The 15,122-nt window shown below is 38.9% G+C and overlaps 1 protein-coding gene across 7 annotated transcripts in view; it reads left to right on the forward strand.

The window, feature by feature from the left end:
• agfg1a (ArfGAP with FG repeats 1a) overlaps positions 1–15,122 on the forward strand; it is a 36,572-nt gene that overhangs the window by 5,324 nt on the left and 16,126 nt on the right. For all 7 annotated transcript variants that reach the window (XM_054743405.2, XM_054743406.2, XM_054743407.2 and 4 more), the window contains exons 2-3: positions 11,579–11,672; positions 12,965–13,080. In XM_054743405.2, coding sequence (XP_054599380.1) covers positions 11,579–11,672; positions 12,965–13,080 — 210 coding nt within the window. The remainder of the gene's footprint in view (positions 1–11,578; positions 11,673–12,964; positions 13,081–15,122) is intronic.

The raw sequence follows: 15,122 nt of genomic DNA on the forward strand, positions 1-15,122 counted from the left end.
TGGAATTTGGTCGGTGCCTTAAAAAGTACAGAATTTGGTACTCATCCCTAGTGATGAATACGTCACTGTTTGTTGGTCTCATTGGTCCGAGCTCTGTCCAACCGCATGCAGAGATAGTTTGAAAGACAACCGAGTAGATGCCACCCCATGACTGAGCTCCGTCTATGGGTCAAGGCCAGACAGTGTAAATGGCCTGTATTTATGTAGTGCCTTCTTAGGGTCCCCCCCCCCCCCCCCCCAAGGCTCTTCACAACACAATCAGTCAACCACCCATTCATCCCATGAGGATGAGCTACGATGTAGCTACAGTTGCCCTGGGGTGTGCTGACAGAGACCAGGCCTGCTGAACACTGGCGCCACTGGTCCCTCTGATCACCACCAGCATGCAAGGCGGGTTAACTGTCTCTTGCTCAAGGACACAACAGCAGAATTCTCTGGTCGGAGCCGGGATCAAACCTGTAACCTTGATTACTAGACAACCCGCTCTATCTCCTGAGCTACTGCATGTAACTAAATAAATAGGATGGCTTGCCTGGCCATTAATACAATATATGTTATTTAGAGCACAAAAATGTATTTTATGGGTTACTTCATGGGACAGGAATGTGTGAGAAGTAATTGATGCACATGTGTACCATTCATTTACATCATCACCACCATGTGATGCTGGAAAGTCTGGAAAACAAACATTGAAAGTGCTTTGTGAAGATTTATTAATCCCAGAGACGGTATAATATTGGTTATTCAGAAATGGAAACATGTATTTGACTAACTCATCTTTTTGTTAAAGAGCAAGTCACCCCTGAATCAACTTTTTTTTTCCTGATGAACTATATAATGGTGTGTCTAATCGTGCTGCAGACACGTGCAGTCAATAGTTTTGCACTTTAGTGCATTTTAGTTAAAATTTTCATTTTCTGCCTAAAGCTGTCAGTCGTGCCGTTGTCAGGTAAAAACTGCACTGCAGTTGAATTTAAATCTGCCATCGCTATTGGCTAAGAGGTACCCTAGAATGTTAGCTGGTACCACATGATGTCACAATGTCATTGTGAGCCTGTGTTTGCGTGTGTATTTGTTAGCGGCTCTGCCCTCTCGGTCTGCTAGGCAACAGCATTTATTGCGTTTTTCAAACAGGAAGTGGGAGTTGAGTAATACTCTGGTAGGGGGGTGACTTGCTCTTTAACTAATGATCTAATAATTTAATGCCAAATTCCTGTCGTCGGGTAAATTTAAATCATTATCTTATAACTCTAAATAAAAAAATTCATTGCAGGCCTATTTTCTTTACGTTTTCTCAAGCGTGGGTTATGATGTTGCCTAATTTAGTCGAAAGTTGTCACTAACTGGAAACAAAACTTGTGGTAAGAAGATCAGAACAAAGCAAGACAATGAAAAGAGTTGCTCAGAATTGTTCTCTTTCATGTTTGTTCTCTATTATCTAAAAATCAGGACAGCTGAATATGTAATGAGTCATGACCACTGCTCATTTTTTGTTTAAAAAAAAAAGTGCAAGGGAGATCAACTACTCAGTCACAATGAGCCTATCTCCTTCCAGACATCTCCCTCAATCTAGTTGTGGGTTTTTAATGGGTGGTGTTGGAATCTGCTATGTAAACACATTCTCGGTGAAGGTGGAGACCTTCCCAGGAGGAACACCAATGTCTTTCTGGTGAATCACTCGTGGCAGAAAGTAGCCCCTTCCAGCCTTGTGTGTCCCGAGTAAGCAGAAAGGACAATACCAGAAGTAGGCAGGTGACACACACACACACACACACACACACACACACACACACACACACACACACACACACACACACACACACACACACACACACACACACACACACACACACACACACACACACACACACAATATCATGGATAACTGCCAAGCATGACTTCAATTGAAAAACATTTCCTCTTTCTCAAGACTTTGTTTTATTTGATACTATTGATTTGATACTAAATAAGTGTCCAGTTTCCCTTCTGTTGGTTTAAAGTAGCCTGGCAAGCCAGACTAAATAAATGTATTATTTAATCTAGCCATGCTCCATTGACGGCTCTCGGTTGTGGGGCGGGTTCTACCTAGGGATGGGTACCGAATTCGGTATTTTTAAGGTACCGACCGAATTCCATAGTACCGACCGAGCACCGATTCACGTCATTTCAAACGGTGCCTCGTTTCGGTACCCGTCCATCATAACGAGAACTTGCCTAGACAGCTGCGCATGCGCAAGAGCGTTGTGTCGTCAGTCCCTGCGAGTGAGTTGTAAACAGAGCAGCATGGTAGAAAGAACGCACGCTAAAGCTCGGGTCCACTTCTCTAAATGTGATGGGTACCTGGGTGATGAAACCAGCGACAGACAACGATCGAAGTGAGACATCCTCATCTTAATCTGCTCCGGTAGGTAAATGAAATGTTTAAGATAAAGTTAGCTTGATATGTTAGCTTCCGTTTCGCTAATGGTGCGTTCGCTTTCTCCTCGGAACTCCGAATTTCCGCCTAGAAGAACATGAACGCGCTCTAAAGTTTGGCTTCACTTTACTAAATGCGACGGGTGATTGGGTGAAGATGAAACCAGCGACAACGATCTAAATGTGAGGCATCATCGTTTTAATCTGCTCCAGCAGTTAAATAAACTGTTAAAGATAACGTAGCTTGATATGTTAGCTTCCATTGCTACCTTTGTTATCAGCTAATGGTGCGTTCGCTTTCTCCTCGGAAATTCTAACTTCCCAGTAGGAAAAATCAAATGAAAAAAGACGGCAAAAGGAATGAAGATACACAGTAAATTTAGTTCACAGTAAAGATGTTTGCTTCAGTTTAATTATCAGCTTATAAAACTACAAGGACGATGTTAAAATACAAACAGTTGAATGTTATTTATCGTGATATTTATCAAATATGGTTATATATTGAGAAAAATATATATAAAATTATAAAAGAGAATTAAAATAATAAACACTCAAAAGTATCGAAAATTGGTACCGTTAAGTACCGGTATCGATTCGTAGGTACCGGGAATTAGTACCGGATCGATTCAGATGTCAAAGGTACCCATCCCTAGTTCTACCGTTGTCTTTCAAACTTTGCAAAGCAAGAATTTGGTCTAGTTCACTAGGCTAGGTTTAAAGCAAAATTAAACAACCCTGCAGCAGCCTGTTGTTGCTCACGCTATCAACGAGTTAATGCTAACACGAGCCAGCTGATACTAAAAGAAGCCATGAAGTTAAAAGGTCCACACCCAATATTACTTACATTTCCAGTAGCAACAAAGCCAGGTCAACATCAGTCTGTGATTTCCTAGCCTCCTTCAGCACCCTCAAAGAGTGTAGGCCACGTTGTTGCTCTCTCTTAGTTCTTTGCTTCACCGCCAAAGACATTACTCTTACTTTTACTTACAGGCTCCGCCAATGTTGCCAGCAAAATATGTTAAATTCGTTGTCTTCTTATTGTGCTTTCCATCACCTGTCAACCCACAGAAAAAGCTCCTTTATATAAGCTACTGGCACAGTAGGGCTGGGCAATATGTCCTAAAGTCAATATCACGATATATTAAAGAGTTTACTTCAGTAACGATAAATGAAAGATAACTATAAGTATGCACAAAAACAAAAGTTTTCCATCGTGTGTATTACGAGTCATGTTGTCATGTGACTCAAGGTGGTTCAGCCTTTTAAAGGGACATGAATGTCACAAACCTACACACATCTTTTTTGCTAGTGTCATTTTCCTAAAGCTTTACATTGCCAGTTTCTCTCAGCTTGGAGCTGTTTCAGTATGCAAATGATACCAGCCCCCCTGGCTCAGTTGTTTGGTGTACAGTAGCAATGAGGTCATAATTATTTTACTGTGCAATATGTGACACTATTCTGATGCCACTGCTTTGTATACACAGACTTAAAATAGGATGCACGTGAGGCTGTTTAAACAGCTGTTCCTCCAGAATTGTGATTTTTTTTTTATACATAATTTTACTTCTGCAGTTTTTATCCTAACAAAATCTTTACATTGTGAAACAGAAACATTGTGGGAGTATGGACCCTTTCATCAGCGTGCAGACAGAATGCGGGACCCAACAACAACCTGACTGCCATTATGCGCTAAAGCTGCTTCAGAGTAAAAACACACTTAAAAAAATCAAGTGTTTTTGACAAAAGGATAAACACTTAATTTAATTGCCAGAGTGAACCAGCATAAAGAATAGAATAAACATTTATTATCTCACAAATGAGAAATGTAAGTGTTACACAGCTCTGATAGCAAAAGGAATCTAGGTGAAAACACAAAATAACTTTATATACATAGCAATTGAACACGATTTTTTAAAGTACAGACCATGTATAAAAATGTACATATATAGGGATATAAATTAAGATGTAAAAATATAGATACACTGAAATATAGCAAATATTTTTGTATGATACAGAATCATATTAAAGCAGTGTATTGATTTTTGTATTGAGAATTTACATGCAACATTTACTGCATCTCTTTTGTGTGGCGCAATTCAAACTACAGCCACTAGGCAGCAGCAGGTTTACCTCCTTCATTCTGACAGAACGAGATCTCGTGATGACACGGGATTTATCTAGGAAGTGTCTTACGTGAATTTTCCAAATAGATTTAGGTATATACTGCCCCCTATTGCCAAGGAAAATACACACCGTCATTTTAAAAGTTACACATAACATATCTTTCTCTGTATCACAATATATTGTATCATCTCCCCTGTAGTGTGATAATATCGTATCGGCAGCTTCTTGCCAGTACACCCATTTTCATCAGAAAAGGATCTGATCACATTCCGACCTCTGGGGACTGAAGAATACGTCACGACTCAAATACACACAAGTTGATCTTGCTTTCACTGTTTTCCTAGAAAATGTCGGCGTGAACCAAAGTTGAAACAAATTAATAAAGTTTTAAAAGCATCTTTAGATAGTCGTCAGTGATCTACTCCCATGTTTAAAAGACATTTCACACATGCTGATGTCTGGCCGTGCTTAATGGGTGTTTCCGTCCTCGACAGCCTTTGAGGAATTAATTAGAGCTAATTGTTGTTTCTGTTTTGTTGGATGCATAAAGAATGGGTGGGATGACAACGTAACGCTGGTCAATAATTTAGCAGTTTGGTCTAGTATTTCACTCTAGGCCTCTCTGTTTATTATATTATGTTTTGTCTCATGTTTGAGATTTGCTCCAATGAGAGGTTTGCTCATTAGAAAAGTGTTGAATTTTCATACTTCAGATGAACACTTGTGATTGGAAGGCACCATCATCTGAGTGATGCATCACTTTGTTTAAGGTGCAGAGAGATAAAGTACCTTGTTGAATGTTTATTTTCTCCCCACCTTGTGGGCAAACATCCTCGACGGCTCCGGCTCTGCAGCAAATGGTAATTGTTTTTGTATGTTTTTAACATTCTGATACTGTTAGCATTCCCCGCTTATGTAGCTAATGTAAATGAGAAGCAAGAGGATGATTGAGGAGGTTTTGCTGTAAACTGCATTCAGTGTTTCATTAGGGTTCCAAGCCCAAAGGGCAGGGAACCCTATTGTTTTTCTACGGATTTTTCATTATTAGGGTTCCAAGCCCAAAGGGCAGGGAACCCTATTGTTTTTCTACGGATTTTTCATTATTAGGGTTCCAAGCCCAAAGGGCAGGGAACCCTATTGTTTTTCTACGGATTTTTCATTATTTATTATTTATTATTTATTATTATTATTCTTCTCCGCTGTGTCTGTATGGGCGCAAGAGCCTGAAATTGCAAGGAAAAATCTGACATGGCAGTCTGATAGAAAATCCTGACCGCTACTCAGATTCGAAAATTTGGACCCCGGGTCACCTAGGTGGCGCTATTGCAGAGGTCAACACGTTTCAGCTACTAGCTCCCAAACCGTAGGTCCTACAGTCAAAAACTTTATATGCACATGATCCTTGATTGATTCTCCATCTTTTTTGTATTGGCCACGCCCATTTCCGCCTAACTAGATTTTTTGCTAGATCGCAAAAAATGCAAAACTTAGTTTTAATCACCTATTCGACATTTTTCGTCGAATCAACTTCAAACTTCGTACATGTGATCTATGGACTAGGCTAAGTTGTTGTGATGAAGAAAAATGCAGAAATATTGAAAATTGGGCTAATGACACCATGTCAAAATCAGTGCGCTAGCTAGCACATGTGTTAATTGATGATATCTTCACCATTTCTCAAAATAAATTGATGAGACTCTAGAACCTTACAAAGTATGAGCGGTAAGTCCTATCTACCCCATTTTGTTTGGATTCACCAATAGGGGGCGCTAAAGAGTCAAAAAGTTTGTTTCAGCTAAACGGCTTGATGGATTTCCACAGAACTTGGCACATATGTTAATCGTCGGACCCTTAAGCTATATTTTGAAAATGATTAAAAAGTGGGCGTGGCTTATAGGCTTTAAAAATTTTCGCCCTTTTACTCATGAAAAATACATATTCTATACAGAAAATTACAATTCATATCAGTCATCGTGACATCTACAATCACAGAAAATTTTTTGAATTTTGTCCAATAGGTGGCGCTCTGGTACCCCAAAAATATTTTTGGCATGTTTCTCCCCATTTCTTTTGTAAAAAAACAAATGATCTATTCCAATGTGTTCTTTGAGTCAGTCAAATTTAGATGAGTAATTTAAAAAATGTTTTAAACTTATGCAAATTAGTAGAAATTTGCATAGTAAGTCCAACGTACTTTCGTTAACTCCTCCCGGCCGTCAAACTCAATCACATCAAAACTTTCCCTGACAAGAGAGGAGGAGCGGCTGACCAAAAGATGTGAAGGGATTTTCGATAATTTGCTTATTTTTTTAAATATGATTTTTTTAAATAATTTTTTGGGAATGAAAAAGTTTTTTTAGCGTAACTTCAAGAGATTTTGACATTTTTCAAAGCTGTTCATAACAGTCATACCTAAGGTCAATTCAAGTGTATGTCCTGGTTTTCAACTTGATTAAACAATAGGGGGCGCTATAACTGGGAAGAAATTATACTGCTGAACCGGCTAAATGGATCGGCACGAAACTTAGTGGCTGTCATCACTATAAAGTCTTAAGACTACATTATCAATATGGTAATGATTGATCAAAGTGGGCGTGGTTTATGATCATTTAAAATTTCAAATTTGAAAAATTTCCTAAAAATCACTATTTGCATGTAAGAGGCTAAGATTTCCAGATTGTGTTAAATGAATAGGCTAGAGCTTATGTCACGAAAGCCGCAGCTCCACAAAGAGGTTTGCGCTTTATATTTACGAAAATACGTTTTTAGGCTAGCAATTGTAGCGCAAATTCTGTTCTCACAATCTTCTTGTAATTTGCCACAAAGTTCACTCTTAGGTGGGTTATGAAACAAAAAAAATGTCGTCTTGATTTGAGCTCCCCCTAGTGTTTAATTATAGGACATATTTTTGTCTACAGCCACTAATGCAAGTATTATTTTATTGTAAGTACAGTTTTACATTTATGACCCAAACAAAAATATAAGAAGAATTCTCACATCACAGAGGCAACCTGGGAATATTTTGAGATTTCTGTACAAAAGCGTATATTTTTAATGAATTTTTAACTTTTTACCAGTTTTTCTGTATATTTGGACAACAACGTAATTAATTTTTGTTAGAAAGCTTTTTAGGTATACAGTAAATATAAGCCATTTATAACATCCCACATGTACCTATGGTGATCTGAGATTTTTCTCCTAATTTTAGAAAGTAGCACTATTTTTTTATGAATATTTTTATTTTTGTTGTGACCTTTATAGTTATATTTCCCAATGTTTCTTCAAAAAAGCTTTGAGTCTACTGATTTAAAAACAACATCATATTATTCCGCATGTTAACACTGCCATGTGAGAATATTTTGGTAATTTTAGGATGATTTATGTATTTTTCATGATTTTTTAAAACATTTGTTCAGTAAGTCACAAAATGAAACTCATAGTTTTTGTTGAAAATCTTTTAAATCTAAAGACATTATCAAGTGTTTATGTTATTGGTAATATTCTGTTGATGTATAGATCATTGTTTGATAACCTCACTCATTAAATCTTCACGTTCTTTAATAAGGAAACAGTGGAATTCCATTGTAATCACGATTGAGGAGTCAGCCATGCCTCTGAAAGATATGTGTATAGGCTTTGCAGGTTTAATGACGTATCCTGAGTGTTACTTTCATTGCGCCGGTTGAAGTGAGCTGACGAACGCCGGCGGGAGAACGTGTTTTTGGGGCAGGACCGCGTGAGGACTGGCGAAGTGGAGGGCAGGGCCGGGTAGGCGACTGGCGCTGGGGGCTTGGAACCCGTTGATAACTGCTTGCAGTTCTAGTTATTTATTATTCTTCTCCGCTACGTTTGTATGGGGGCAGGAGCCAGAAATTGCCAGGAAAAATCTGACATGGCAGTCTGATACAAAATCCTGACCGCTACTCAGATTCGAAAATTTGGACCCCGCGTCACCTAGGTGGCGCTATTGCGGAGGTCAACACGTTTCAGCTACTAGCTCCCAAACCGTAGGTCCTACAGTCATAAACTTTATATGTACATGATCCTTGGTTGATTCTCCATCTTTTTTGTATTGGCCACGCCCATTTCCGCCTAACTAGATTTTTTGCTAGATCGCAAAAAACTCAAAACTTACTTTTAATCACCTATTCGTCATTTTTCGTCGAATCAACTTCAAACTTCGTACATATGATCTATGGACTAAGATAAGTTGTGGTGATGAAGAAAAAGGCAGAAATATTGAAAATTGGGCTAATGACACCATGTCAAAATCAGTGTGCTAGCTAGCACATGTGGTAATTGATTATATCTTCACCATTTCTCAAGATAAATTGATGAGACTCTACACCCTTATGAAGTATGAGCGGTAAGCCCTATCTACCCGATTTTGTGTGGATTCACCAATAGGGGGCGCTAAAGAGTCAAAAAGTTTGTTTCAGCTAAACGGCTTGATGGATTTCCACAGAACTTGGCACATATGTTAATCATCGGACCCTTAAGCTATATTTTGAAAATGATTAAAAAGTGGGCGTGGCTTATAGGGTATAAATAGGCTTTAAACGTTTTCGCCCATTTACTCCTGAAAAATACATATTCTATACAGAAAATTACAATTCATATCAGTCATAATGACATCTACAATCACAGAAAATTTTTTGAATTTTGTCCAATAGGTGGCGCTGTGGTACCCCAAAAATATTTTTGGCATGTTTCTCCCCATTACTTTCGTAAAAAAACAAATGATCTCATCCAGTATGTTCATTGAGTCAGTCAAATTTAGATGAGTATTTTAAAAAATGTTTTAAACTTATGCAAATTAGTAGAAATTTGCATAGTAAGTCCAACGTACTTTCGTTAACTCCTCCCGGCCGTCAAACTCAATCACATCACATCTTTCCCTGACAAGAGAGGAGGAGCGGCTGACCAAAAGATGTGAAGGGATTTTGGATAATTTGCTTATTTTTTTTAATATGATTTTTTTTTTAAAATTTTGGAGAATGAAAAAGTTTTTTTAGAGTAACTTCAAAAGATTTTGACATTTTTCAAAGCTGTTCATAACAGTCATACCTAAGGTCAATTCAAGTGTATGTCCTGGTTTTCAACTTGATTAAACAATAGGGGGCGCTATAACTGGGAAGAAATTATACTGCTGAACTGGCTAAATGGATCTGCACGAAACTTAGTGGTTGTCATCACTATAGAGTCTTAAGATTACATTATCAATATGGTAATGATTTATCAAAGTGGGCGTGGCTTATGATCATTTAAAATTTCAAATTTGAAAAATTTCCTAAAAATCATTATTTGCATGTAAGAGGCTAAGATTTCCAGATTGTGTTAGCTGGATAGGCTAGAGCTTATGTCACGAAAGCCGCAGCTCCATGTTGAGGTTTACGCTTTATATTTATGAAAATACATTTTTAGGCTAGCAATTGTAGCGCAAATTCTGTTCTCACAACCTTCTTGTAATTTGCTACAAAGTTCACTCTTAGGTGGTTTATGAAACAAAAAAAATGTCGTCTTGATATGAGCTCCCCCTTGTGTTTAATTTTAGGACATATTTTTGTCTACAGACACTAATGCAAATATTATTTTATTGTAAGTACAGTTTTACATTTATGACCCCAACAAAAATACAAGAAGAATTCTCACGTCACAGAGGCAACCTGGGAATATTTTGAGATTTCTGTACAAAAGCATAGATTTTTAATTAATTTTTAACTTTTTACCAGTTTTTCTGTATAGTTGGACAACAACGTAATTAATTTTTGTTAGAAAACTTTTTAGGTATACAGTAAATATAAGCCATTTACAACATTCCACACGTACCTATGGTGATCTGAGATTTTTCTCCTAATTATAGAAAGTAGCACTATTTTTTTATGAATATTTAAATTTTTGTTGTGACCTTTATAGTTATATTTCCTAATTTTTCTTCAAAAAAGCTTTGAGTCAACTGATTTAAAAACAACATCATATTATTCCGCATGTTAACACTGCCATGTGAGAATATTTTGGTAATTTTATGATGATTTATGTATTTTTCATGATTTTTTAAAACAATTGATCAGTAAGTCACAAAATGAAACTCATTGTTTTTGTTGAAAATCTATTAAATCTAAAGACATTATCAAGTCTTTATGTTATTTGTAATATTCTGTTGATGTATAGATGATTGTTTGATAATCTCACTCATTAAATCTTCACGTTCTTTAATAAGGAAACAGTGGAATTCCATTGTAATCACGATTGAGAAGTCAGCCATGCCTCTGAAAGATATGTGTATAGGCTTTGCAGGTTTAATGACGTATCCTGAGTGTTACTTTCATTGCGCCGGTTGAAGTGAGCTGACGGGACGCCGGCGGGAGAACGTGTTTTTGGGGCGGGACCGCGTGAGGACTGGCGAAGTTGAGGGCGGGGCGGGTGGGCGACTGGCGCTGGGGGCTTGGAACCCGTTGATAACTGCTTGCAGTTCTAGTTCAGAGTTGTTTTTATGCGTAAACCTACACACTCACTTGGTTCTGGCTCTAATCTTGTTTCTGGTTTTCACTTCAAACATTTTGCTTACACATGCACACAAAGAGTTTGTCAGCTTTGCAGACAAAGCAGCTGGTGAGCTTGGAGACAGACTTCAATTAGTTTTCACTTCCAGGAAAAATACTTCCAGAGCTTGAAAGCCCTATTGATTACCCCTTATGATAATAACAGCTACAAGGCATTTTTAATTCAAACTGTCGCTGCAGGAACTGTAAAGTTTTGCAGATAAATAGAGTTTCTCTAGTGAAGTGTGTGTTATTTAATATATTTACCAAGGAAAGGTTCTCAGTCCTTAGTCTGTTTATTGAATTTCATCTGTTTACTTTGTTCTCCTCTTTCTTGTCATGATTTGTTTTGGGGCTTTTGTTCTGTAACCACTTTAATACTCGGGGACATCAGCTTTTCTGCTCATTGCTACTGAATTAGCTCCATCTAGAAATGTGGGCTCTTAGGTTTCCCTATCTAATTACATCGACCCCACTGTTCATTTCTTTTTCTACAGACGAGGACTGAATCCGCCCCACAGAGTCAAATCCATCTCTATGACAACCTTTACGCAACAGGAAATTGAGTTCCTACAGAAGCACGGCAATGAGGTAAGAATGGGGAACTCTTGCTCCAGCACATAACACATTTGTGATTCATATTCATTTTAAAGAGACACTGTGCAACTTTTTTATATTTTAAATAATTTTCTTGAGCCAGTATGTGCTTAAATGACCCTTTACAGGGTTAATGAAAGGCCACCCAGCCCCTATTGCCCCTGTGGCCAGAATATTCCACTTGCAACTTCAGAGTTGCCCGTCGGTCTGTTGTGTCTTAGACCAACATACCTAGTGCTGCAGGCTGCTTTCAGCCATTTTCTGCATCCTTTAGATCACGAACACAGCTGATTTGTTTAATTTAGTGATGAACCACTCCTGTAGCCACTAAGGAAGGCTGGGAAGACATTTCAGCTGTTGGATTAACGCACAGCCAGATCAGTTTAGCTTTCGGTTCTACTAAGCAAACACTAGGGGGTGCTAAAAGCAAGCCAAACCTGCCTAGTCTCCCTTTAATTTAACTACAGTTTCATCTGGTTTAGTTTGATATTCTGTAGAAAAATAATCCTACAAACTAAATGTTATTTTAGACCTGTAATTATTGAATAAATGAAATTCTGTCTTTAATGCAGCAAACTTACAAAAAAACTAAACAAAAGATATTTGTCGATTATAAAAGAGTTGCTTTATGGAAGCAAGCTCCTACTTATCTGTTTTAATTTGATGGACAATGATTTAATATGCAGAGCAACCAAAGTCCATCAAGTTCATCATCACCCAAGAGACATTTTTGATAAACGGAGTATAAAATAGTGCAATGCCACCAGGGAAGTATGGTCTAATAAAAGCTGTAGCAAATAGCCAGGCAGGCAGACAAGCAGGAGACTCGAGGTTGGATCTGCAGCTAATTTCCTTCAAGGCTGTTGAACAAATATTTCTGCAGCAAATAGATTTTTTATCTCTACATTATAAGCAACTGAATACAGTAAAAATCTGATTCATCAGGGAAAATTGAATGAATGAGTTTTGTATATAGCTCTCTGTCCTGAGAAAACACTCATACAGCCTTTATGGCTTTCATTACAAGATTAGACAAATACTCAGGAATGCTGTCCAAAGCCAGTGAAAGTCGACTTATTTAACACCCCGTAACTTTGTTGAACCAATCTCCATGTTTTAACTCCTTGATGTCAGACAAGAGAAATGTAATCTGAGGGTTAAAACATGAAAACCTTTGCTTATCTGTAGTTTCTCTCCTTTCACCAAACACTTTGGCTTGTTTTAACAAAGGCTTCAGTGAGACTTCAGACTCTGAGTCGTTTCTTGGTTTTTTGTTGTTGTTACAGGCATGTAAACAGATTTGGCTCGGACTTTATGACGATAGAACCACATCAGTACCGGACTTCAGAGAACCACAGAAAGTCAAGGAGTTCCTTCAAGACAAATACGAGAAGAAGAGATGGTAAGTGTGTTTCACTGAGATGTGCTTTCTGAGCACTGTGCTGACACGTTTTTATCTTCCTGCCTTGGAATGTTTCAGAGGCAGCTCGTAGCACTCAGCCTCCAGCGACCAAAGGCTCCTCGTTTAATGTAGGTCACTATAGACAAGCTGCTGTATGTGCATGAAACGGCACCATAAAGTTCTAGGTTTGCTTCAGTCAAATGAGTTTACTGGTCGATGATGTTGGAGTTCAATGTCAAATTTAGAGCAGAGGAGAAAGTGTTGCATGTCTCAATACATGCCTCCATTACAGCCTCAGTCACACAAGCTATCATCCTAAAAAACATTTCTAATATCAGACGTTTAGCACAACTTTACCCCATTATCAAGACTGGAAATGACCGGTGTCAGAGCTTGGTCTGCATTGCCGGCAGTAAGTTGAGCTAGTTTCCAGCGATAGTTTGACTCTGCCAAGGCTGTCCTTTGTCACCGATTCTGTTCATAACTTTTATGGACAGGATTACTAGGTGCAGCCAAGGTGTTGAGGGAAACCGTTTTGGTGGCCTAAGGATCAGGTCTCTTCTTAAGACCATGGTCTTCAATCAGAAAAGGGTTCCCCAGGTCAGGGACGAGGTCCTGCCTCAAGTGGAGGAGTTTTGGTATCTCAGGGTCTTGCTCACGAGTGAGAGAAAGATGGAGCGCGATATCGACAGACGGATTGGTGCTGCATCTCCAATAGGGCTGTAGCGAAGCCTCGACGAAGTCGACGGCTCGATTCTAAAAATTTGTCGACGTCAGATCCGGAAGTCGACGCACCGCGCCCACTTGTTGCATCCCCAGGAGTTTGTAAATAGAGGAGGAATCTGCCCGTTTTTCCTCTAGTTCGCCCTCTTCTCCGCCTTCACTAACATCTCCGCCAAATACCGAAGACCCGGAACAACGTCCGTCCACTACTAGATTATTTTCCTGTTTTGCCCCTTCGTCTCCCGGCAACGGACAACAACTTCCGGGGTCAGATGCGCTGCTTCGTGTCTATCGCAGATGTAGAAAATCACCGGGAGCGCTTCTCCCTTCATAAAGGAGCTTCTTTCAGACATTAGGAGAGCTGTTTTGGTGGTAGCAGTCTCTCCTCCGTGCTGGTCTGTTTGCTGCTGGGTGTTTTCGGTTTATTTAAACTTGGTAACTTGAACTTAATGTTGGTAAAGCTACTGTTAGCATATTCGCTAACAGCTTCTTGCGTTGGGATAAGCTGTTACGTTTTGGTTTAGAGTTTACCTTTTTTGTGGTGTAGATCTCCCTTTTATTACATTTAGAGTGTTGTGGGTTTTCGGTTTAGTGTAAAATATCACCTGAGTTTGGTTTAACCCGTAAGACCACTCGCCTCACGCACATAAGTGACCAAAACAAAGCAGCATGGAGACACTCCATCTTCTACCACCTCTCAGGCAGCAGCCTGCACTCCCAAGTTCTACATGTCATCAGAACATAACCAACCAACACAATAAACGCAGTGTTATACAAAATGGAAGGCCTGTAGTGTTTATTCTCTTACAGTAAGAATTTATCAATTTTTTTGAGGAATTTATTTGAGATTTTCTGGTTTTTATTAATTGTGCAATAGAAAAATAATCATTAGATTAATTTTCTAAATAGTCATTAGAATAGTCGACTATTCGATAAAATAATCGTCAGAATAATCGTTTTAAAAATAATCGTTTACCCCCAGCACTAATCTCCAATGATGCGGGCGTTGTACCGATACGTCTTGGTGAAGAGAGCTGCGCCGGAAGGCAACTCTCATCTATAGTCACAGGCTTTGGGTAGTGACTGAAAGAACGAGATCACGGATACAAGCGATCAAAATGAGTTTTCTCCGCAAAGTGGCAGTGCTCTCCCGTTTTGTCGCTTCCTGGGCACCACCATCACCCAAGACCTCAAGTGGGAGCCCACCAACACCTCTGTCATAAATAAAGCCCAGCAGAGGATGTACGTCCTGAGGCAGCTGAAGAAATTCAACCTACCAGCACAGTCGATGAGGCAGTTCTACACCGCAGTCATTGAAT

Source organism: Nothobranchius furzeri, chromosome 13 (genome assembly GCF_043380555.1).
Source record: "Nothobranchius furzeri strain GRZ-AD chromosome 13, NfurGRZ-RIMD1, whole genome shotgun sequence".
Classification (NCBI taxonomy): Eukaryota; Metazoa; Chordata; class Actinopteri; order Cyprinodontiformes; family Nothobranchiidae; genus Nothobranchius; species Nothobranchius furzeri.